This window comes from Nelusetta ayraudi, unplaced genomic scaffold, assembly GCF_046127955.1.
Source record: "Nelusetta ayraudi isolate G7.1 ecotype Tasmania unplaced genomic scaffold, CSIRO-AGI_Nayr_v1 ptg000011l, whole genome shotgun sequence".
Classification (NCBI taxonomy): domain Eukaryota; kingdom Metazoa; phylum Chordata; class Actinopteri; order Tetraodontiformes; family Monacanthidae; genus Nelusetta; species Nelusetta ayraudi.
This window is the reverse complement of record NW_027466061.1, coordinates 25,801,357-25,824,734: the sequence shown is the minus strand read 5'-3', so window position 1 is coordinate 25,824,734 and position 23,378 is coordinate 25,801,357. Positions and strand designations below refer to the sequence as shown.

Below are 23,378 nucleotides of genomic sequence, written 5' to 3'. Positions count from 1 at the left end.
TGTGTTTTTAATGGACCTCTGGGTTCATGGATCAGGTTCTGGACAGAAGCTGAAAACAACTTCAGTTGGTTCCCTCCTCTTCCTCTTCTTCCTTTTCTTCTTCTTCTTCTTCTTCTTCTTCCTCCTCTTCCTTTTCTTCCTCTTTCTTCTTCTCTTCCTCTTCCTCCTCCCTGTTCTCAGCTGCTCCCCCTGCTGGTCGGCCTTGGTTCCACTCTGCAGTCGGCCTGAGGTTGTCGGTTAAAGTCCCACTGTGAGCATTGAGCTCTCTGCTCTCCTCACTGGAGGGTGGAGGAGGAGGAGGGGGAGGAGGAGGAGGAGGAGGAGGGGCAGTGCTGTGGAACTCCTCGGCCATTAGGGCGGCGCTCTGGTCACTGTAGGCAGAACCAGTGAGTAAAGAACTTATTATAATAATAATGACAATAATAATAATAATGACAATAATAATAATAATAGTAATGATTATGATAATATTAGTAATAAATTTTACTTATAAGCACCTTTCTGAATACCCAAGTACACTTTACAAGTTAACACAAATACAATAAAAGCTACACACAGAAAAGGCTAAGTAATAAATAATTAAATTATTAATTAAACTAAAATGAAAAGGAATAACACATGAGCCTCAATGTTTTAGAAATATTTTCGTGATACTGCCACCGGCCACCAGGGGGCCTCGCAGCTGTGTGACCTCCCTCACCTGTCCTGCCCTGCTGCTTCGAGCGGTGCCAGCGGCGGTGGTGGGCTGGTGGAAGTTTGGGGGTCGTGCTCCTGGCTGTTGGAGGCTCCGCCCACCTCTTCCTGGCTGTGGGAGGCTGCGCCCACCTCCTCCTCCTCACTGGACTCAGGGGAGGGTCGGAGCTCAGCGGGCCGACAGGAAGGGGCGGGGCCTCGGCACTGCCCCGGCGCCAGGCTGTGGTTGAAGCGAGCGGCCGCCATGCACTGAGCCGTGGTCTTGTCGCACACGCACTGCAGCTTGTCGCACACGGTGACGCCCCGGCCTGCACACACACACATACACACACCGGTTGAGTGGCTGCGTGGCCACACCTACTGGCACCAGATGAGGCCTCATCCACACCAACATGGGTATTTTTGAAAACATTTTTGACCCTCTGGTTACAAAATAAAGATCTCCGTCCACACCGACGGTGTGATCAAAACTACCTCCGTTCACACGAGGCCACAAGATCCCCCTCAAGCACTGCAGTGCACATGCCAAAGCAGTAGGTGGCGATATCGCTTCCTAACAGGAAGACCATTTTAGCCGATCACAAAAAAAGATTGACGACCAGAGAATAAAAACAATAGGGAACTGTACATAGATGAATTGTAAGAAGGGGATCCTGGACTGGAAGTTTTATCCAGTGGCCACTCGAGGTACTGCAGCAAAATTATCCCATTGGGCCCAAGAAGCATTTTCCCCATAGACCACAATACACAAAAATAAAAGCCTCTGAAACAGCTGACAGGGTGACTGTGACCTTCATAGCAAATATTTCTATCGCAGATTTTTCAGTCAAGGTCTTTTAGTCTTTCAAAATAAAATGATGAAGGCCAGAAAATCACCAGAAAAGAGTTTAATCCCAGCGTGACGTCACAGCGTCGCATGTTGCTGCTGTGTCTTCGCTCGTTCTGATTGGCTGATGTGTCCTGATGTTTACGGGAGTTACAACGGCATGGGGTGAAGTGCGCAGGCTCTGTGCGTCCTCTCGTGCAGAAGAAAACTTGTTCAGTGTCTGCTCTGTGTGAGCAACTACATTGAAATGAACGGGCCGCCATTTTGGAGTCTGGGGGCCCGGTATAGACTGACGGCAAAGTGGCGTCACCGCTCACTGCAAAATCAATAAAAAAAATTTAACAAAATGCGGATTGGGAGTCGTGTCAGTCAAAGCACGGCGACACACAAAGTGCTGATAAGTTGCTGAATAGCGCCAGCAGTGATTTGGCTAACCACTCCGTTAGCTGGCTACGTCCACTAGTTTCTATGGAAAGACCTCACTGGTTAGCATCGCACACTGTGACGCTGTCCAACAATGCCGACGAGACACTATTGCGGTTTCCCTCGGTTCTTCTGTCTGCACGTGACTGCTGGAGGCGGAGTTCTGGGAAAAAGTTCCCCTGCACTCCAGTTCCAAAAACCTCCAGTTTCAGCAGCCTCCAAATGCGGTGACGTGTTGATCAGAGGCCAAACCATGCAGAGGAACACACAGTTCCAAAAACAGCCATGTTGGTGTCGACGACCCCGAGGTCGGTGTTTCTCACATCGCGGCTTGGAGCCCTCGCAGGTGACGTGAGCGTTGAGCTTCCTGTCCGGCCGGCAGCCCATGGTGGTGATCCTGGCCAGGCAGCAGCGGTGGAAGAAGCAGCACCTGGCCGGCAGCGAGGGGGCAGAGCCTGGGTTAGCCGCACCGTGATACGTCTTTGGGAAGGCGGGAGCGGCGCTCACCTGTCCAGCTGGTCCTGAGGTCTACCGCCGCCCTGCTGGCCGCAGTAGCAGCCGTACATCTCGAAGTCGTGGGGGCAGCGGGACGTCAGGCAGTGGAGCATCTCGCCCAGCGCCGGGAGTTCCCGCACAGCCCGGCCGTCCTCGGCTCGCACTGTGAAGGAGCGGCTGCACTCTGGGAACGGGAAACACTCTCAGTTCTTCTCAATGAAATCCTCTTCTCAAACACTGACTTCTCATAATCGTGCAATTAAACAATTGTTTATCTGTCAATATTATGCACACAACTTAAAATAAAATCATTCAACTGTCAATATAATGTAAATATCTTGTTTTTATCCTTTCTTAGTCTTTCTTCTTTACTGTTTTTCTAATGAGTAGAATTGTCCTTCTTTTGCACTGTATTGTTGCCATTATTAATTGATTGATTAATGATTAATAAAGGCTATTCTATTATATTCTAATGGGACAGTCCAGCCAAAACAAGAGGCACAAGGTAGCTAGCTAGCTAGCTAGCCGTGTATGTGTGTCTCCTCACAGACTTGCTAGGGAAGCTGGGCAGAACAGTTTCGAGTGTGGACACACTCTGGATTTAGTCGGAGAACAACGGCTGCCCTATTAGCACTATTTGCATTTTGATTTACTGTATATATACTGTAAATACCACACAATCATCACCCTATTGCTTCATGAGTCACACCATTATAGTTTCAATTTGATATGGCTGTGTTTGCTTTTTTTGTGCATTCCATTCAACAAGCCAGCAAGCAAGCTGCACATAATGACCGACCTACAAATAAATGAACCGAATGCACGAGTCAGGCTCCAGCAGACCCCCCTGCAATCCTGAGTGCAGGAGGAGCCGGGTATAGAAAACGGATGGTGATGATGGATGGACAAATTGTATGTTGAGGCCAAAGATGAGCTTCCTCTCTTTGAAACAGCAGCAGCTGCCACTGTCTCCTCTCCAGTGTGAGACACACACGCCTGCCACACACCTCACACACCTGCGCTGTCCGGCTGCAGCTGGATGTCCGTCAGGCCCACTGACTCCAGAAGGGACCAGGCGAAGAACGGCACCGTCCTCCTCCGAGCAACACCTGCTGATGACGACAGTGAGATAAGTCGGCAGCTCAGCGACGCCCCCTACAGGATGGGAGGCCCTGGACAGACTGGCCTGGACACAGATTATTGGTTGTACTGTGTCCGGCTATTTGGCCCTTGGTGACTTATAGCGCTTAGTCCAGGGTTGGGCAAAACTTTTTGGGTTCTAAAATTTGAGAGAGGGGCTGGAGCAGGAGCAGACGGATGGACTGTTTCGGTGACCGACCCAAAAAATACACATAGGATACGTAGAAAGCATGCGCTTTGATGTCAACTGAAAATGAACAAAAGCGTAACAACAAAATATGTATGTGTCTTTGAAGCCCTGCAGTATTTAGCCCTTCAATTAAATTACTCTTAAAACACTGAAGAAATTGGATGAAATTCAGCTATTTCGGGAATGACTATTAACACAAATTCTTCAAGTTGGGTGGGCCGGATTGAAAAGCTTAACGGGCTGCGTATAGCCCCCAGGCTGTGGTTTTCCCATGCTTGGCTTAGCATCACATAGACCGAAAACAACCCATAATGCAGTGCATTGTCAAAGGTCACACTGTGTCTGACTCTTGTGCCCACTGAGCCAGCCTGAGTGCTTAGACGATATGCTAATACCAGTTAGCTGGCGTTTTGTTGACGTTACCCTCAGCCTGCTCCTCCTGCGAGCTGTCCTCCTTCTCCGGCTCCTCACACGGAGCTCCGCCCCTCTCTGCCTCCTCGGTGAGTCGTCCCGGTGGCGGCGTCGCAGGGCGCCTTGTGGTGGACGGAGGCGGAGAGGTCGCAGGCCGTTGCGCTGAAAACGGGAAAATTCAAAAGGTTTCAGCGAGTCGTCGCGTCTCTAAAGTCGTCACGGCGTCGGGCTCGGGCACCTGACGATGAGGGCGGAGTTGTCTTTGTCGGAGGAACTGAGCTGCTCCCTGCTGCGGCTGACGTTGACCTTCTGGTTGTCGCTGCTGCTGCGGTTGTGACTGTCGCTGTGGCTCTTGTGGCGGCCGGAGTGGTGCTGCCACGGTTGGCTGAGGAGACAAAGAAGCTCCAGTGTCTCCAGTGATGATGGGTTTACCGCACCTGATTAGCTTAGCTTAGCAAGCTAAGTTGAACTCACTGTGTTTGTCTAAAGATTCAGCATCTTCTTCCTCTTCTTCTTCTTCTTCTTCTTCTTCTTCTTCTTCTTCTTCTTCTTCCTCTTCTTCTTCTTCTTCTCCTTCTTCTTCTTCTTCTTCTTCTTGAGAGGACTCCAGTGATTCCAGGCTGCTGCTGGTTGTTGGTTCCACTGAAGTGGTTGAGGAGGTGGTGACCAGGATGGAACCTGCTGAACCGGCATCAAAAAATTAAATGATTTTGATTTATTTATTTATTGAAAAAAACAACAACAAAGAAATGTCCTCTGGAATATTCTGACCTTGACCTCCTTCCTGCGACACCCCATGCAAGCTGATCTGAGGTGGTGTTGTCTCTCTGGCAGTTGTCATACTAGCGGTTGTCGTCTCTCTGGCAGTTGTCATGTTAGTTGTCGTCTGAGTGTGTGAAATTGTGTTTTCACCACCAAAGTCCAGCAGAGACTCTTCGGTGGGTTTGTGTTCGACTCTGCCGTCAGTCCACCAGCTGAAATCTTCAGCACAGAATTCAGTGCAATGATAAATGAGTCGACACAAAAGTGATGGTTGAGCAACTGGGCCACACCACGGCCAGCCACCAGGGGGTGCAACAAGATGCTTTTTTCCCCTCTTTCATTGTATCACTGAAGATTAATGCAAACAGGCCCCCTACTGGTGCTGCTGGCTAAAGCGCTTCTGCTTCGACTCACCAGGGCTGAGGGAAGTATTGAGGCTCGTCAGGTTCTCCTTCATCTCTCCTCCCTCCTCCAGCTCCTCTTCCATCTCAGCTTTGGCCAAATCTGTGAGTGACAATGACTTCAGTGGAAGCTGCCACAGGCGGTTTCTCAGCCGGAAGTGATTCAAGGTGTTTGTGTAGCACCTGAGCAACTTGAGACAAGAGAGTGGGTTTGGTTTCACCTTCTGAGACGAAATCAACGTTCTCCTCTGTCTCCGTGGCAACGCCCCCAACTTCCTCCAGCTGGCCTGAGAAACAGTGGTTTCTGTAAGTACTGGTTGCATGTCTACGACGCTAATGTTGTGGCTAATTGTAACCCTTCAGGTGGTGTCCCTGGTGGCACCCATTGCGCTAAAGCAAGCATGGGCAAACTACGGTCTGGGGGCTATAGTTTGGACCAGGGGTCCCCAAACTACGGCCCGCGGGCCACATCCGGCCCGCTGCGTGTCTCTGTCCGTCCCGCGTAAAGGCAGTCATAATCACCCCCCGTCACGTAACTTTGCCGACACGTTAGCGTAGCGCGACAGCGATAGCGCGCTCCCGTTCCCCCGCTCAACAAAGAAATGTCGGGACGTTAGCACTGCGCTACTTCCAGCCAACCAGCACCCCCGTCCCCGTCCCCGTCCCCCCGTCAACGAAAAAAAATGCCGGGACGTTAGCGCTATTTCCAACAAGCAAGGACTATGTCCCCCGGACTATTAATAGTAATAGTCAATAAGTAATAAAATAGCTGCATTTCATCCATTTTTTTCCATTTCAAGTCATTTCAATAAAGAAGAAAAGAGATAAATACCGTGGGGCTTCAAAGACACTGATTTTGTTGTAACTCTGCTTTTGTTCAATTTCCATTGACATTAAAAGCACATGTTTTCCACATATCCTATGATATATTTGTTTCTCCTACGAGGTGGGTCACCAAAACACTCCTCACGTCCATCTGCTCCTGCTCCGGCCCCTTTGTCAAATTTTTGACAAAGGGGCCCACCCCCTGTGCAAAAACGAGCTAACCTACCGGTAGGTGCGGCTGGGAGGCGGGTCGTCGGGACAGTGATGGCGAGGTCCAGGGCCGTCCCGGCTGCAGTGTCAGTTGTTAGTGGCTCCGCCTCTGAACAACAACCACAACAACTTGTTTCATTTTGAGAAGTTCTACGATGAGCTCGGCTTGTGTTTTTACCTGTAGGGGGCAGCGATGAGTTGTAGAGCAGGAAGCTCAGAGAGTCGTTTCCTGTTGAGAGAAGATCTGAAGGAAGGGATGGAGTCAAACCCAAACTTCTGAAACTCTTTGGAAATCTTCCTCCCCGACTGAGAGCTATGCGCTAGTGAGGTCAGTGGCGCCCTCATGGTGGCGCTGTTACCTGTCTGGTTGTAGCACGACGAGAGTGCGAAGCCTCTCAGGCCGGAGTTGTACGAGCTGCGACTCAGGCAGTCGATGGCGTCCTGGTCACAGCGGCACAACGTGCTCTGGCAGGGCTCAGCGGCGCCATCTGCAGGGAGGGAAGCAGCAGTGCATTAGGAGGAAACAGCGGCGGCACGTTAACGTCCCTCAGTGGGGTTGCGGCTCTGAGCTCAATAAGAAACCGCGGTTAGCGTAGCAAAGACGGAGGAGGACAAAGATGTGACTGACTGACCACAGCTGCTGTTCGAGGCCCAGCAGGTGAAGTTTTCTGGAAGCGGAGGCATCTCCAGCCTGCAGGGGGCAGCGTTCTGGAAACACAACCTGTGAGTCTCACAGCACCTAAAGGGAGGAAATACAAGGGCCATGTGAGAACGTATTAGAGCAGGCATGGGCAAACTATGGCCCGGGGGCCATACCGGACCCGTTAAGCTTTTTAACCTGGCCCACCAAACTTGAAGAAATTATAATAGTAAGTAAGTAATAAAAAATAAAAAAAATCAATTTTTTCAGAGTTTTAAGAGTCATTTCAATAAAGAGCTAAATATCTTGGGACATTTATTTTGTTCATTTCCAATTGACATTAAAGCACATGTTTTCTACATATCCCATGATATATATTTTTTTGGTGGGTCACCAAAACACTCCAGCCATCTGCTCCTGCTCCGGCCCCCCTGTCAAGTTTTAGAACCCATTGTGGCCCACCAGTCAAAAGGTTTGTCCACCCCCTGTATTAGAGTTGTATAAAGAGAAGATTGATGTTTGACGTACAAGTGCTGCCGCTGCTGCTGCATCCACATCCTTTCAGACTCACCTGTCCACCTCATCCACTGGCTCCCCGACTGCTGCAAACCTGCAGGAGCAGCCGTACTCCTCCAGGTCACGAGGGCAGAGACCCGATGCACAACGGAGCCTGAGGGCAAAGGTCACCAGCGAGGGCAGGTTGTCGTAGAGCGCGTGCAGCCAGGTGAAGCGCAGGCCGAGACAACCTGCAGCCAGGAAGTGACAACACAAGCAGGAAGTGTGCGTTCATCTTCTGCTTTTCCTGTGTTTCCAATCGTGCCTGTGTCAACAAACAAGGGCGCCCTCTGCTGGTGGGAACCAATATAGCCACATGCGGGGCTGGATATTTCTTACTCAGATTTGTGTATTAGCATGACGCTAAACTGCCTGTTGGGCATGAACCAATGACCTCTGACCTTTCCTGCTGCCGCAACCCCTACAGGAGGTGCCGAGAAGCTACAATTCTAATGAGCAGCCTCATTAGTGAAACTGAACCGAGGATCAGATGAGTCACGGCTGATCGCTCCTCACCGGTCACATGATCGCCATTGTGGTCGCCACCCAGTGGGTCGGGGCAGAACACAGAGCTGGAGGACAGTGCTGGAGAAGAAGGAGAAAATAACAGAGCTTAATCACCAGCCCGAGTGACGCCGTTAACATTTAACACATCAACAAGCTGTCACCTTCCATCATAATCACAGTCACACGACACGCACGCACGCAAGAGGATTGTGGGACATTTTGAAAGCAGCGGTGCAGGAAACTCACCACAGGGAGCCGCAGCCAGCAGGAAGAACCAGATCAGAAACATGACTCGTCCTGGAGGGCAAGGCCTTGGACGCGGGAGTGGAAGGTCTCACTGCGATGGGTCAGGCCACAGTCCAGTCACTAACATTAGCCTGAAGGAACCACAAGATGCTAATGACCGTCAACTGCACTCGATCTCCAGAACATTTGGATCAAAAGAGTCCCGCACTTCCGTTTCCAGTTCTTCTGTTTCCCAACTTCCTGCAGCTGCTGCGTCAGGGCGTCCTACTGTGTTACTGTCGTGGCCGCTGTCTCCTCATTGGACAGAAGTCGTGGAGAGAAACATCCCGAACACCGGGCTCCGACGCGGCATTGTGAGCATTCCGACCTGTGGAGCATCTTTATCCACCGCCCGCCCTCCTCTGATTGGCTGCCTGCTGACACCTGAGCGCGTATCCAAGGCTGTAACCCACAGAGTGCGTCTTTGTCCCGCCGGGGGTGGGGGGGTCACCTGGTCTTATCAGATGGTCCCTGAGGTCAGAGGGCTCAGAGTAGGGGGTTGATAGTGGGGTATTGTGTGGGATCATGATGGGATGGGGTGCTGGGGGTCTCAGCGGAGTGATACTTACAGAAACTAGTTCTCTCTCTCTATCACACACACACACACACACACACACACACACACACACACACACACACACACACACGAACACACACACAAGACAAAACACAAGAGCAACTACAAATTGTACACAATACCTTTATTATTAAACTACACTTTAAAACCAGTTTTAGGTCTTGTGTTTGTTAGTTCTTGCGGGGGTCAGTCTCCTCTGTTTGATTACCTGGCAGCACTGGGATAATTACTAGTCTTTAACATCAATGAAAGTAAAAAGTCACGTGACCAGATCGACTTTCAGCCACTTCCTGTCACAAAGAACGACCCTTTGTCTCCGGCTCACAGCTTGTCGCACATCTTGACCAGGCAGCGCTGCTTCAGGCCTGCGGGGGAGGAAGAGTGACATTCTTCAACACACCACTGATCCCGACACCGGCACTCTGGCATCACCACGCAGTAGCCCCCAAAGACCGGCAGTAGTGTGGCTGGATCTCCTCAGACATTTGTCAACTTTAATGCACTTCGCAGGTGTTTGACACCACTGTGCATCACTTGAATAGATCAGACAGAAAGGACGGAGCAGATGTAGGAGAGGAAACAGTGGGGAGCCCCCTGTGGTGGAGTGTGGAATGTCGAAAGCATGTTTGACTTATGGAAAGTCTTGAGCTGATAATTTTCTGTAGAATTCAGGGAAGAAGAATTGAATCTGTTCTCAGCAGTTGCTGAGCAAATGACTTCACGATAATTTAGGCTTCAGAAAGGCTTTTCCTGTCACCACTGATCAGTGGTGGCGCCGCCCTGCAGTCCACTCACTTCTGGAGGAGGAGACTCTCTGCACCCGGCGACACACCTCGGCGCGGAGCTTCTTGTACCACATGTGACTGTCACTGCAGTACCTGCAGCACAAAAACACACACCGCACACTTCAAACAGGCACACGCGTGATGCTGAAGCTGAGCTGGCTGAGCTACCCGTGCTAGCTGAGCTGGCTGAACTAGCTGAGCTGGCTGAGCTACAGGTGCTAGCTGAGCTGGTTGAGCTAGCTGAGCTGGCTGAGCTGGTTGAGCTACCCGTGCTAGCTGAGCTGGTTGAGCTAGCTGAGCTGGCTGAGCTAGCTGAGCTGGTTGAGCTACCTGTGCTCGCTGAGCTGGTTGAGCTAGCTGAGCTCACTATCAAACGACAGACTCCCATGAAATTGGTAAAACGCTGAGTGTTCAGTTCTAAAAGGAGAATAACTGAAACAGCATCCCAATCATTGTTTGCTAGGAATGAACGACTGCTGATATAGCCCCGCCCACTCCAGGTCCCACCCTCTGTAAATCGGTAAAGGACTTTATCTGAATTCCATGGCTGTGTCTCAATTCAAGGTCTGCATCCTTCATCGGCTGGGTCCTCCGTCGGCCGGCGGGTCCTTCGGAGGACTCGGTCGATGGAGGACGAACCCAAACCCGCCTCTCCTGTAGCCAAATCAGACGGTCTAACCTTTGCCGATGCTTCACCACCATTCCCTACTGCTGGCCAACCCCGGAAGTGACATCAAGCTAACCATTACTCAGCATTAACAGTCACATATTTTAACTGAATTTAGGGGTTTTGGTTGAACATATATGGTGTACGTAAGTAAAAACCCTACGGTAAAAACTTAATATTTTATGTGAAATTTGAATACTTAAATTAATAGGTTGTGTCTTTGCCAGTAGATGCTGCCATTTCAGCTGACGTACAGTAACTGGCCTTCAAAGGCAGGGTTCAAAGGATGCAGACCCTGAATTGAGACAGGTGCTATGTCTCAATTCAGGTTCTGCACCCTTCAGACCGAGTGCCCTCCGTCTGAAGGAAGCGTTCTTAGAGTTCCCAGCCTAGAAGGACGGACCAAACCCGCCTCCCCGGTCACCACTCGGGACGGTCTAGCCTTCGGCGTATTTCCTCGTTTCGTCACCGCCGTTCCCTCCTGCTGGCCAACCCCGGAAGTGACGTTTTTATAGTATCAAGCTAACCATTGGTTAGCCATCTAACGATGCCGTTGGATGATCAAATAAGTAAAATCCTACGTTAAAAACTGGATACTTTATATGAAACTTCAATATTTAAATTCATATGTTGTGTCTTAACCAGTACATGCCGCTAATTTCAGCTGACTTCCCAGTATCCTACGATGCTTTGCAGCAGCACGCAAAGCATCATGGGATACATAAGTACGCAAAGGATAGTAGTGGTGCATCCTTGGAATCGGCTAAAACTAGTGCGTATTTCCGAGTGCGCATTTTGAGCGTCCTAAGCACCCTCGGGAATTGGGACAAGCCTTCGCGCAGTGCTATGACGCAACTTCCTTTCAAAATGCGTACTTCAAGGACGCAGAACCTGAACTGAGACACTGCCTTTGTGTCAGAAAACAGTTCATTCGCAGTGAATACGCAACAAGCGAATCTTGGACATCAAGTTTGATGCTCCAGAGGACACACCTCCCTGCCTCCAGAGGACACACCTCCCTGCCTCCAGGAGGCGCTCTGGACTCACAAACCTCTTTGTGTGTGTTTTGTGTGCCGACGCCCTGCAGAGACACTGTGAGAAGAACCTGCAGAGCTCCAGGACGCAGGACTGCAGCTGGTGAGCGTCGACCGTCGCCACGCGTCGGGGACAACCTGTCGACAGACAGTGACGTCAGTCGCCAAGCAGCTCCGACAAAAAAAAGTCTGAAAAAAAACAAGTCACGAACATTTCACCATCACTGGTTCAATTTGAACGCTGTTACCAGGCAGTTTTAAGCTGAACCGGGGAAAGTTACAGTGTGAGGGTGGATGGAGACCTGTGGTTTGTCCCTGTGGTGTAGCCATAGTTATCATGACCTTCAGAATTATTCTGTCTTCATCACTCACCACGAAAATACAAGTTTTGATGTGGAATTTCAAGGAGACTGATGGAGCTCAGTCCTTTTCTCATATTGCACTCATCCAGAACAGAGCCCTCAACTGCTAGTGTACATAAGTTGTTTGATATTTTAAATTTACTGTTTTATTCATTCTACTTTTTTTTCTCACTTCTCTGAAGCCTTTGTGTGTGCATGTGGGAAAGAGAGAGAGAGAGAGAGAGAGAGAGAGAGAGAGAGAGAGAGAGAGAGAGAGAGAGGGAGAGAGAGAGAGAGAAACTCAGGCCTCTAGCTTGTTGCTAGGCAGAAGACAGCGGGGTAGACTCCAGCCTGTGTGGCGCTGTGCTGAGGTCTTACTGCCATCTAGTGGCTCTCCTGTGAAAATCCCAGAGCTTCACTGCACTACCTGGCGTCTCCACGGGCCTCGTGGGGATTGCGCTCCTTGTCGCCATGGAGACGGCTGTGAGACGGAACGCCGGGACGGTGGCAGTCTGCAAGGTCTCTGTCCTGGTCCGGACCCCGTCAGAAGCTCCGGCGCTCAACCTGTCGCCTACTGGGGGCGCTGTAGCAGCTGCAGGACGCAGCTGCAGGCGCGTGGCTCCAGCTGTTGTCTCCTGACTCCGAGGTGTGGGAGGCGTGTGTGCCGCCGCGGTTGCAGCTGGCAGAGCCACCACTAGGGGGCGGACAGCAGTAACGGGTCCTGGTGGCTCCTCATCCACAGGTGAGGCTGAAAGCAGGGATGGATCATTGACATCATGGACACTACTGGGTCAAAACCAACCAGATAGAAATCGTGTTTCAGTTTAGGTTGTGAGGAATCCAATGATGTCAATGCGGGTGCGACGCATGAATGAAGGGACAGTCATGCCGAGTACATTACAGGCTCTGTATTTTAAAGGGGTTGGGATTTGCTGTCCGGTCTTTAAAGAACTGTAAAATGAAAACCATGTGTTTTGTGAAATGACCCAATGGAGAGTTTAGTTCATCAACGTATTTTCTGCCATTCATGAAGTTAGACCAAGATTGACTAAAGGGCTTTGGATAAGGGCCTTCTTGCTGTGAGGCAGCAGCGCTAACCACTGCGCCACCGTGTCGCCCTGTTGTGTTCATTTAATAACAATCCCAACCTTCTCATATTTTGAGAGACAGAGCCTGGCGCCCCCTGCTGGACTGACCGTGTGCCGTGGAGAGGACTCTGCTGCTGAATGGAAGCTGCTCCTCTATGAAGACAAAAATGAAAACTCTCTCAGGTGTCCAGCAGGTGGCAGCAGATTACCGAACATCCCTCTGACTCACCGGGCGGTGTCCTGACGGAGGAGCCGTTTCCCTCTGTGACACAGACAGCGCTGTAAGAGCATGACTAAGAACGACAGCGCCCTCTGCTGATATGAATGCGAACCTGTGTGCGGCCCTTCGACGATGGTCTGGTTGAAGAGCGGAGCACCGGAGAGGAGACGCCACAGCCGGGACTCCTCCTCACCTGGAGGAAACAGCCGACAGAGGTTCAGATCTCTCTGACAACTTCCTGTCAGGAATGATTCAACAGCGCCATCTTCTCCTGGTATATTTCTCTTCATATTCTGGCTGTCAGACTTAAAAAAAAAAAAAAAAAAAAAAAAAAACAGTGACTGAAGAGTTGAACCCATGAACCTGTGACTGTATTCATCCTTGCTTTTATGTTTATATAAATGAATTACAAGTTACGAGTCTACCGCCTGTTAATAAATTACTGACAAAGAAGTTACGTTTGTGGAGTGAATTAAATGTATGTGTAAATTGATTCACTTTTAATGCTGTACTTTTGAATAGAAGATGAGTAATCAATATTTTTTTTCAAGTTATTTCCATCAGAACTGTTTTTCATTTAAAAAAAAAAAAAGAATTAAACTCAATGTGAAACAAAACACATAAGAATTGTTTTAGTGTCGTCTCTTAACACGTCTCTTAACACGATGAAAGAGTTCACTCTAAAATCAACTTAAGGTGGGAGTTATATTTTAGTAGTATTGCAACTCCCACGAGAAATCATTTTTAACTTCTGACTAGTGTTTTAAACAGTAACTCCCAAATAGGGCCTTCCCGAACAAGAGTTACTTTAACTCTGCTCGGGAGCAGGCATGCCCAAAGTCCGGCCCGCGGGCCAAATGCGGCCCGCCGACTGATTTTAAGTGGCCCGCAGCTGAAAAACCAGACACAATCTCCTCAATCTCCACCGCTGGACTCGACGATGCAATCTCAGCAGGACCTGAGCGCAATCTTCGCCATCTCCACCGCTGGCCGCCGCCACCGCCGCCACCGCCGCCACCGCCGCCATTATCTGTTTTGGCTCCCATTGAAAAAAGTTTGGATACCCCTGCTCTGGAGTGTATTTGATGGTCTTGCGTGTGCACTAAAATGTTGTGGAAATAAACTTGCAGAGAGTTTATTCTATAAGGCTAAATTTGCTGTACACAACCTCTTGATTTACAGTCCAGCCACCAACACCTGAGTTGTTCTCTTCTGGATTTTTAGAAACCAAAGTTTGAAAGGAGATTTGTACCGGCAACCACAAGAAAATGTTTGAGCATCTGAGGAGCTGGTTGTGGATATCGCCTTTAGTCACACGTACAGACACACACACACACACACACACACACACACACACACACACACACACACACACACACACACACTTTGACCTGCTGACCTCTCTTTCCCGCCATCACACAGATGTAGATGCAGTCCGAGTTGTTCCTCTGACTCACTGGGAAGCAGCAGAGACAAAACGTCATTGGACTACACCCCCCACGACCCTCCTACGGCAGACCCCACCCCCACACACCTGACAGGATGGACGCTGACTTGAAGAGCTCGTGCAGGTACGAGGTGGAGTTCCCCATCACGTCCAGCAGGACGGCAGCAAAGTCTGAGGCAGACGGGCAGAGGAAATGAGCCACTTCCTACCGAGAGGAGAGCTGCTGGTCACATGACTCTCGCTTGGTCTCACCTGTCAGGTCGTTGGTCGTATTGCTGACACAGTAGCAGAGCCTCCTCCTGAGGGCGTGTGTGTCCACGCTGCTGATGCCGGAGACTGCGCACGCACGCACACACACACACACACACACACACACACACACACACACACACACACACACACACACACACACACACACACACATCGGAATTCCACAGATGTGCGGTCACAGACCATCGCCGCAACATGTCGCTGCAAACACATCTAAATGTACAATTGATTGCGCTCAGTGCAGAAGGTGGAGTTACTGTTGTAGACCAGCAGGGTGAGTCGGTGCAGAGCCAATGAGCTGTAGGAGGCGACACTGAGCAGTGAAAAGAGCTGCCGTGAGCCTGAAAGACACACACGCACGCCGGCCGGCCGCCCGCACACACACACACACACACACACACACATACACACACACACACACACACACACACAGTCGGTTGGTTCAGAGTTAATCGGAGATCTTTTAACTGATTTTAACTCAGATTCATCAATTGATCGTTGCGCCGACTAAACATCGATGGTTTTTCGCTCCTGCTGAAGTCACCGCCGCTGAACTCTGACCTCAGCAGATGTTCGCGGCGCCTTAGTTATGACGTGTTTGAAGGATTTACGGCCGAGGGTTCGACCGGTATTCTGATAAACCTACCTGATTGGCTCGTATTTATCAACGTATTGACGAGGCCAGTGAGGTCGATGTGCTCCGCCGGCGGCTCTGGAGGAAGGAGGAGTCACACGATGAGAAGCTGCTTCTCGTCTGCAATCAGCAGCGTCAGCAGAGCGGCTGCCGGAGGGAAATAAGTCACAGAACCACCGGCAGGAATCGCTCCCCAGGTGGCGCTCATTAGACCAACATGAGGGCGGAGTCTTATAGATCATGTGGAGGTGGACATTCAAAAAGAAAAGGTGGCAGTTTTATTGGCCCTGTCAGGACGGAGAGAACATCCGTCACATGAGCCGCTGATTCATCATCAACCAGAAAGTGTTGGAATTTAATGTGTGTGTGTGTTTGTGTGTGTGTGTGTCTGTGTGTGTGTGTGTGAGTGTGTGTGAGTGTGTGTGACGGCAGCAGGTGGAACTTTACTGGTGGAGAAGAGACACAGACTCAGCGGCAGACTGGACATCGGCAGGAACATCAGTTCCAGGAAGCAGGCCTGCTCTTTTCTCACCTTGAGAAAATAAATGAATGCAGCAAAGTGACCAATCAGAGAGCAGTGCACCAAGCTTACCTGTGGAATTCAGTCTGCCGTCCTGCCGGCCGTCTCTGAATGCCGCTGGATAGAAAAATCAACAGTGCTTGATGATGAACCACAGGTAATTATTCAGACACGAGGTAACAGACGCAAGTTGCTCACTTGATTACGATTCCAAACCGGATTTTCCTCTCTTTTCTTTTTCAGTCGCGCTGACAGGCTGAGACCTGGTTTCACTTCCTGCCTGATCAACTTCCTGCCTAATGTCAACTTGCTACCTGCTGCCAACTTCCTCTTTGATCAACTTCCTGTCATGAATAATGGACGATGATTAGATGGTCAATGACGATGATGGACGGATTGATGGACGGATTGATGGATGGATGATGGTGAATGATGGATGGATGATGGTGAATGATGGATGGATGATGGTGAATGAATGATGGGCAATCAATAATGGATGATGGATGCATGATAATGTATTCTCAAGAGTCAATAAAAAATAATTTTCTCCTTGACTCTGGCATTTGAACGTGTTCATGTCACTAATGCGTATCAATTGAACAACGGCCAGCGATCGTCCCAAACTTTCTGCAGCTGCTAAAATCCATGACGGACTTGACGGACAGTTGGAGGCGAGGCTGCGCAGGAGCCAGTGTCAAACGGGAGGTGCCGGGGAACAAACCTACCGTTGCCACCGTGGCCGAGCGGAGAAGCCGAGGAGACGCTCACGCCGGCGAGGAGGAGGAGGAGCACGAAGAGGAGGAGGCGTGAACAATGGGTGGTGGCCATGACTTTGCTGCAACCACAAACAGATGGCCGGCGGACTCAGTGCTTCCCCCTGCTGGACCAGCCGCTTCACTGACAGACATTTAGACAGAAGCTGACAGGTTAATTGTTTCAGTTTCAACCTGGAGCTACAGCTGAAGGTCAGACTTCAGCAAAGACAAAAAACTGTGCTGATAAATGCAGGAATTCATGTGAATATATATATTTTTTAAACTAAGTTTCAGTTGTCGACTAAGTGAAAAACAGTTGGCCAGAAACTCCAAAGCAAATCCTGTAACCAAGTCCTTTAAATTTTTTAATCTGCCCAGCGACAAGACTCACCTGCTGCCTGAGTGCCGCTGAGGGTCGTCTGCAGCATCCAGACCAGTGTGTGTGTGTGTGTGTGTGTGTGTGTGTGTGTGTGTGTGTGTGCACTGCAAGAAGTATCAGCAAGCTGAACTTCACAAAATCTGCATTGAGACATAAAGTCTATGGTAAGTGAGAGTCTTTGATGGGATGTAGCTCAGATTCTAATTTGAAGCTGTTGAGGTTCAATGTTGACAGATACAAAGATGCCATAAACGACAGAGGATGCGTGCTGTCGCTCTCTCAGCCAATGAGCAGACTGAAAGAGATATTTTTTGCAGCGTGGGAGGGACACTGGAGCCGTGGGGAAGATCAGTGATGGGGGAGGAGCCAAGGCTTCCTCTGAAAAGGGAAAGTTTTGTGTGCAGATTCACTTTATTTAACTCAACCAATCAGGTCGCGGCGTGAGGCCACACGTAAGACGATCAAATCTGAGTGAATTGTTTCTCTGCTGAGAGATCAGCGGCGAGAGGAGCCGTGCTTCGTTCACGACACGTCGGAAATTTTGGAAATTCTGAAATCCCACCCGGTCCTGTAATCCTATCCATTGGTAAAGAGACAGGAAATGAGGTCAGCAGGAATGCGTCACCCCCTCCCGGATGTCAATCAATCACTCAAGCAAGTTGATGAGCACCGTTGCTTACTCTGTTTGCTGCCCTTAGGGACCATGTTTGATTTTAGACAGAGCAGGTTAATAACTTCATTGGCAGCTTCATGTGAAACATATTCTGAGCTACTTTACACTCAATTCTGGCGGTGCCTTATGGTAGCCTATAGAAAAAAAGAAAACCTTTGGCATCTTCAGTTTGTCCACTCTGGGGTCCCATCAAGACACACACAGGCTTTCAGTTCAATACTTTATTGATAACTGGCGCGATTAAAAAGACAAAAAAAAAAAAAACTCAAGTAGGAATGCATTTGCATATTATATCATCAAAACAAGATATTTAAAAGTGAGTTCATACAGAGTACAAATGGAAACTCGTTTGAGTTTTTCGTTTTTGTTTCAATGACGAAAATGATGCACAGCACTGAAGGCCACTAGTGTCGAGTCGTCCAGATAAAACCGAAGAGCACAGAAACCAGCAGCTGCTCTCGGCTCACAAAGCTGTCGGTAATATTCAAACTTCATACAACACCTAGCCACCCAGTGGTAGGTTTCTTTTTTAAAAATAGGATTATATTGTTTAATAATTTCTTAGACTGATAGTAAAAAACTAATTCATTTATAAAATAAGCAGATAATATGTAGGAATCAAATCCTCTTTGAATAAATAACGGTAGATGCCAAGGTTTGTTAGCATCTCCGGTGAGTAATAGCCAAAGACACCCCCACCAAGTAAAGGTTAGAAGGAGCTAAAACATCTCAGAAACTTTATTCAATAACCTTTAATCGTTACTTTGTTACTTAAGCTAACTACTGTTGTCGTGGCTAACAACGTTTCACTGCTAGCAAAGAAGAGTAACTGAAGCTAGCTAACAATTCATGCTAACTTGGCAGCATTTATATAAGAGGCTGCTCTGGATATGTGGCTTCCTGCGTGAGGACAGCTAAACATTCTTAGCAAGGCTACATTTTAGCATAACTGGTGTTGTTGTAGGATCAGAAGAAATGTATGGCTTGGCTTATCTTAGCTTACCTTAGCTTAGCTTAGGTAGGGAACACAGCTCGCATGCACGGATCTCAAAGTTTGGAAACTATTTTCTTTTTCTTTTCTTTTTTTTAAATCAGTGTGGACGCCGTTTTTCTCCCAGCAGAATATCACCGACAGCTTTGTTCCGAGTTTTAAGAGCTGTAGTCAGAGAAGCATGACCAGGAAAATTGTCTTTTAAAAAAAAAAGAAGAAGAAGAAGAAGAAGGAGAAGAAGAATCATATTAGAGGAAAAGCCAAGGCACAAATAACTCATTAGCAATTGAAATGTTTGTAAATGTAAAAAAAGAATTTTGGGGGGGGATGTGTGGATCAGTGCATCATTACAGTGAAAACAACCAAATAGAACAATCACGGCCAGCAACATCGCCCTCGCCGCCACACAGTAAAGTGCTCCTTCTCTTTCGGACGCCACAGACACACCAGAAGACCGTCGGAGGACGAGCGTCAACAAACCTGACAGAACGGATGGGACGGCTGCAACGCAGCGTGGAAATGTGTTTGGGCTGCTTGTTACATTCAGACGGCCACTTCCTGCGTTTGCCTGGAGTTTGCTACAAAACCAGTTCAGCACGATGGATCCTCTGAGCCTCTGAACCCCCTTAACTCCCTGGTGGATGCACTCAGTAAAGCCTCCACCCCTTCATATTAACATCTGTTGGGTAAATTAATACGAGTACGATTTTATTTTGCTTTTAAATCTGAAGGGTTGGCTTAGTTTCTGTTTTTAATTGTTGATGGAGTTGATATAGGGGCACAAAGCCATCTTTTTGTGTTTGGGTCACACCACTCAAACTCACTTCTTGTTGTTAACGTCGAGCTGCACAAGCCAAGACTTCATCTAAAACCGAGGTGGATAGCACAGTTCAGGACCAGCGGGCAACGACTCAACTGATGACATCAAACCAAAGCAATCAGGTCAAACAGCCTGATTGGAAGACAATTTCAGCGTTTTTAACGCCTCACATCGATTTCAAATCTGGGTTTTAACAGTAACTCGCCATGTCAGTAAAAAATATTTGTAGGAGGTCCGCGAGGAACAGGAAGGAGTTTAAGTTCTGAAGAAACAAAACCCTCAAATTCCTTCAAAAGAAAAGAAAACAAGTGTTTGTTTGTTTTTAAGTGTGCATAAGCGTGGGGTGGAGACGTGACCAACACTGCCCCCTGCTGTCTGACTGCCTATGTGGCATGTGACGTTGTGACATCTGTGTGCGTATCAACACCTGCTTGTGATAAAGTGGGCAGGAACTTTTTGGTCCCAATAGTAAGTATGACCACGCCTAGTGGCCAAACTGTAGAACTGCACCATCAAGTGACCCAGAAGATACAAACATTGAGCCTCATGCAAGAAGCACTAATAGGAACTGATTCACCTGTCAGTGGTTTGTACTGTTGTGCTCACCGACCACGACTTTGCTTGTGCTTTTGTGTTATATTGTGAACGTTGAGCTAATTATACACGTACGGCGGTTATTTTGCACTTTATTAAATCATTTGCAACGCAGTGTGTGAATGCTTTAAATGAGATTTCATTCTTATATCCTCAGAATGACAAAGACTGAATTGAAGTGCATTGAATCGCATGTTAATTTGACTTTGCAGATAAGGAGGTACAAGAAAGGTGAACCCAGAAGCCTCATGCCTGACTGGCTGTGGCTGGATGGCATTTTGGCACCATTTTCAAATCAAAACCACTTCAGTCAGACTGGGATTGTTGTGCAGATTTGCAATTCAGATGCAGATTCACTTACGCACAAGCGGGATCCATTTTCTTGAATCTGACACGCACTTGCCCGAGCCCATTGCAGGGAATAAGAAAGTTGATGGCACGAACACGGAAATGTTCTTGCATGTGGCCCAGCGTCTGACTCGCTGGCTGGAAAGCGAAAACTAACGACTCAATGAGTTCACGTGACAGCTGGAACCTCTGTGGAGTTCAGCCATTGGCCGAGGCAGCAGGGTAGGATATAAACACATATGCTGTGTCTCAATTCAGGGTCTGCATCCTTGAAGTGCGCATTTTGAAAGGAAGTTGCGTCATAGCACTGCGCGAAGGCTTGTCCCAATTCCCGAGGGTGCTTAGGACGCTCAAAATGCGTACTCGGAAATACTCACTCGTTTTAGCCAATTCCAAGGATGCACCGCTACTATCCTTCACGTACTTGTGTATCCCATGATGCTTTGCATGCTGCTGCAACGCATGGTGGGATCCTGGAAGTCAGCTGAAATTAGCGGCATGTACTGGTTAAGACACAACATATAAATCTAAATATTGAAGTTTCACATAAAGTATCCAGTTTTTAACGTAGGATTTTATTTATTTGATCATCCAACGGCATCGTTAGATGGCTAACCAATGGTTAGCTTGATACTATAAAAACGTCACTTCCGGGGTTGGCCAGCCGGAGGGAACGGCTGTGACGAAACAAGGAAATATGCCGAAGGCTAGACCGTCACGAGTGGTGACCGGGGAGGCGGGGTTTGGTCCGTCCTTCTAGGCTGGGAACTCTAAGAACGCTTCCTTCAGACGGAGGACACTCGGTCTCAAGGGTGCAGAACCTGAATTGAGACACAGCAATAGTGGCCATTTCTGTTGAGGTTGAGGGCAGCTGGTCACAGTTTGCAGCAAAACAGTGAAGCGTTGTTTTAAATTCAAAATGCACCGCCGGGTGGAATCATGAGTAAAAAGATTCACCTTAATGATTCTGACCGCAGCAGCAGCAGAGTCGTATGAATCATAAGAATAGTGGAGCGGTAATATGTGATTGGTGGTCAGTTTAAAAAGGCGTCACAATACGTTACTAGAGAAATATTAAAAATACAGAATCGTTTTTTTTTTCTTCTGAAAATCATAGCAGAAATTCACTTCAATAACCTTTGACCTTCTAAGACCTTCACACACCGACATACAAGTGCAAAACACTCGCCAGCAAATATTCTGCACCGAGAGAAAACCTTTTACATCTGCATTGACGTTAAACGCATCAGGACTCCAGCTGTTCAGTCAGGAAGTGGCGCTGCTAAAAACGAACGGATCGCTTAAGCGGGTTTGGTTCCACCGGAACGAAAAGATTTGTGTGAATGTAAAAAGTAAAAGTCTCCCATCAGATTTAAGGCTGTAAACACTGTTTGAGCACAGTCGCCATGTTTTCAGCCCAATAGTAACAGTGACTGCAGTGACTGCTGGTATTTTCTAAGTGTTTTTGTTGTGAAGTGGTGACAGTCGCTGTGTGAAGGACTTGAAGTGTTTCAGCTTCTGCTCTACGTAGAAAAACCAGGACGGCAGCTAAACATCAAAGGAGGTCCGGACACGCCGAGACCGTCATGGCTTTTAATATCTGCAGCAGTAATAACAGCAATAACGTTCATATTAATAGTCTTCCAGAGCTTTGACGGAAGCTTGAAACCTCCTGCACCGACCGGAAGGCCCGGGAATTGAGGGAGAAAAAAGACCTGCGGAGGACCTGGGCCCCAGACTCCAGGATGGCGGCCCATTCATTTCAACGAAGTTGCTCACCCAGCGCGTACGCCGGAAAAAGTTGAGGCTGATTGAGCATGTGCAGTAGTGTCACTTCAATCGTGCCTTTGTAACTCACTTGATCTATTTGGCCAATCACAAAGATTCTGGAGAACGTCACTTCTCACGAGCCGAGACACGGCAGCACGTACAGCGTTGTGACGTCACGCTGGAAAAAAAAATCTTCTTGTGATTTTCTGGCCTCAGCCGTTTTAAAGGCGTTTATTTTTGTACTGCGGTCTATGGGGAAAAATGCTTTTTGGGCCCATGGGATTTTTTTTCCTGCAATACCTCGAGTGGCCACTGGAAAAAAATAGGCACGCCGCCATATTGCCAGTCCAGTACACACTTCTTATAATACATCCATGCGGAGGACACGCAGAGGTTAGCTAGCGGCTAACCGCTAGCTAAACCCGTCTGGTGGTGAGAGGTGATGCGTTCATGACACGTCGGAAATGCGGGAATCGGACTCAGAAGAAATGACCCGAAGAAGGAGGAACTTCTCCTCCCCCGACTCGACATCACGGTCATTGCGCCCTCGACTGGTGAAACCAGAAGACGAATTACAAATGATTCTTGAGTTGTCATTGGCCGTTGCCTGTTGTCAGTGATTTCATTGCTCCTGCAAAACGAGGTTCCCTTTTTGCCTTTTGAGGTCACGGTGATCATGAACGCAGCAGGTGTCACCAGGAAGCCCGGCTAATGCGAAGAAGGGGCGTGGCGCCACCTACTGGGACAGCAGTGGGACAGCAACTGGGTGAGAATGCAACAGGAGGTCCTCCTCCGACCCGACAGGACGACGCGACCAATGACAGTGAAAGCGCTCGCACGTACACGCACACGCACACGCACACGCACGGTACAAACCAACAGAAGACTTTTGGTTCACTCACTCCCCCCCCCCCCTCCCCACACACCCTCAGAACCCCTCCTCCATGATGCTGCGTCGTCATGCGGAACCATGCAGAATAATGAAAAACATGTTCATATAAAAAAATAAGTGTAGATAGAAAAATGGCATAGCAGGTACACGCCTCCATCCGCCGGCTCCGGCCTCTGCGGTCACAGCTTCTACACTAACAGTGGCATGCGT

At 48.7% G+C, this 23,378-nt stretch overlaps 2 protein-coding genes across 2 annotated transcripts; both read right to left on the bottom strand.

Moving 5' to 3' along the window:
• Positions 1–61: 61 nt before the first annotated feature.
• Positions 62–8,536, bottom strand: oc90 (otoconin 90). Its single transcript, XM_076019829.1, has 18 exons — positions 8,325–8,536; positions 8,088–8,156; positions 7,588–7,762; positions 7,009–7,115; positions 6,736–6,864; positions 6,555–6,620; positions 6,393–6,485; positions 5,525–5,628; positions 5,417–5,444; positions 4,950–5,159; positions 4,653–4,859; positions 4,417–4,563; positions 4,191–4,340; positions 3,454–3,549; positions 2,450–2,621; positions 2,266–2,372; positions 701–1,001; positions 62–371 (listed from the first exon to the last, which is right to left on the bottom strand). Exons 1-18 carry the CDS (start codon positions 8,365–8,367, stop codon positions 62–64), a joined length of 2,514 nt encoding a protein of 837 aa, XP_075875944.1. The 5' UTR covers positions 8,368–8,536.
• A 510-nt stretch (positions 8,537–9,046) lies between these two features.
• On the bottom strand, positions 9,047–12,319 carry hhla1 (HHLA1 neighbor of OC90). The gene is made up of 4 exons (XM_076022237.1): positions 12,195–12,319; positions 11,444–11,564; positions 9,736–9,818; positions 9,047–9,305 (listed from the first exon to the last, which is right to left on the bottom strand). The coding sequence occupies exons 1-4, from the start codon at positions 12,238–12,240 to the stop codon at positions 9,262–9,264; spliced, it is 294 nt and encodes a 97-aa protein (XP_075878352.1). The 5' UTR covers positions 12,241–12,319; the 3' UTR covers positions 9,047–9,261.
• Positions 12,320–23,378: the final 11,059 nt, after the last annotated feature.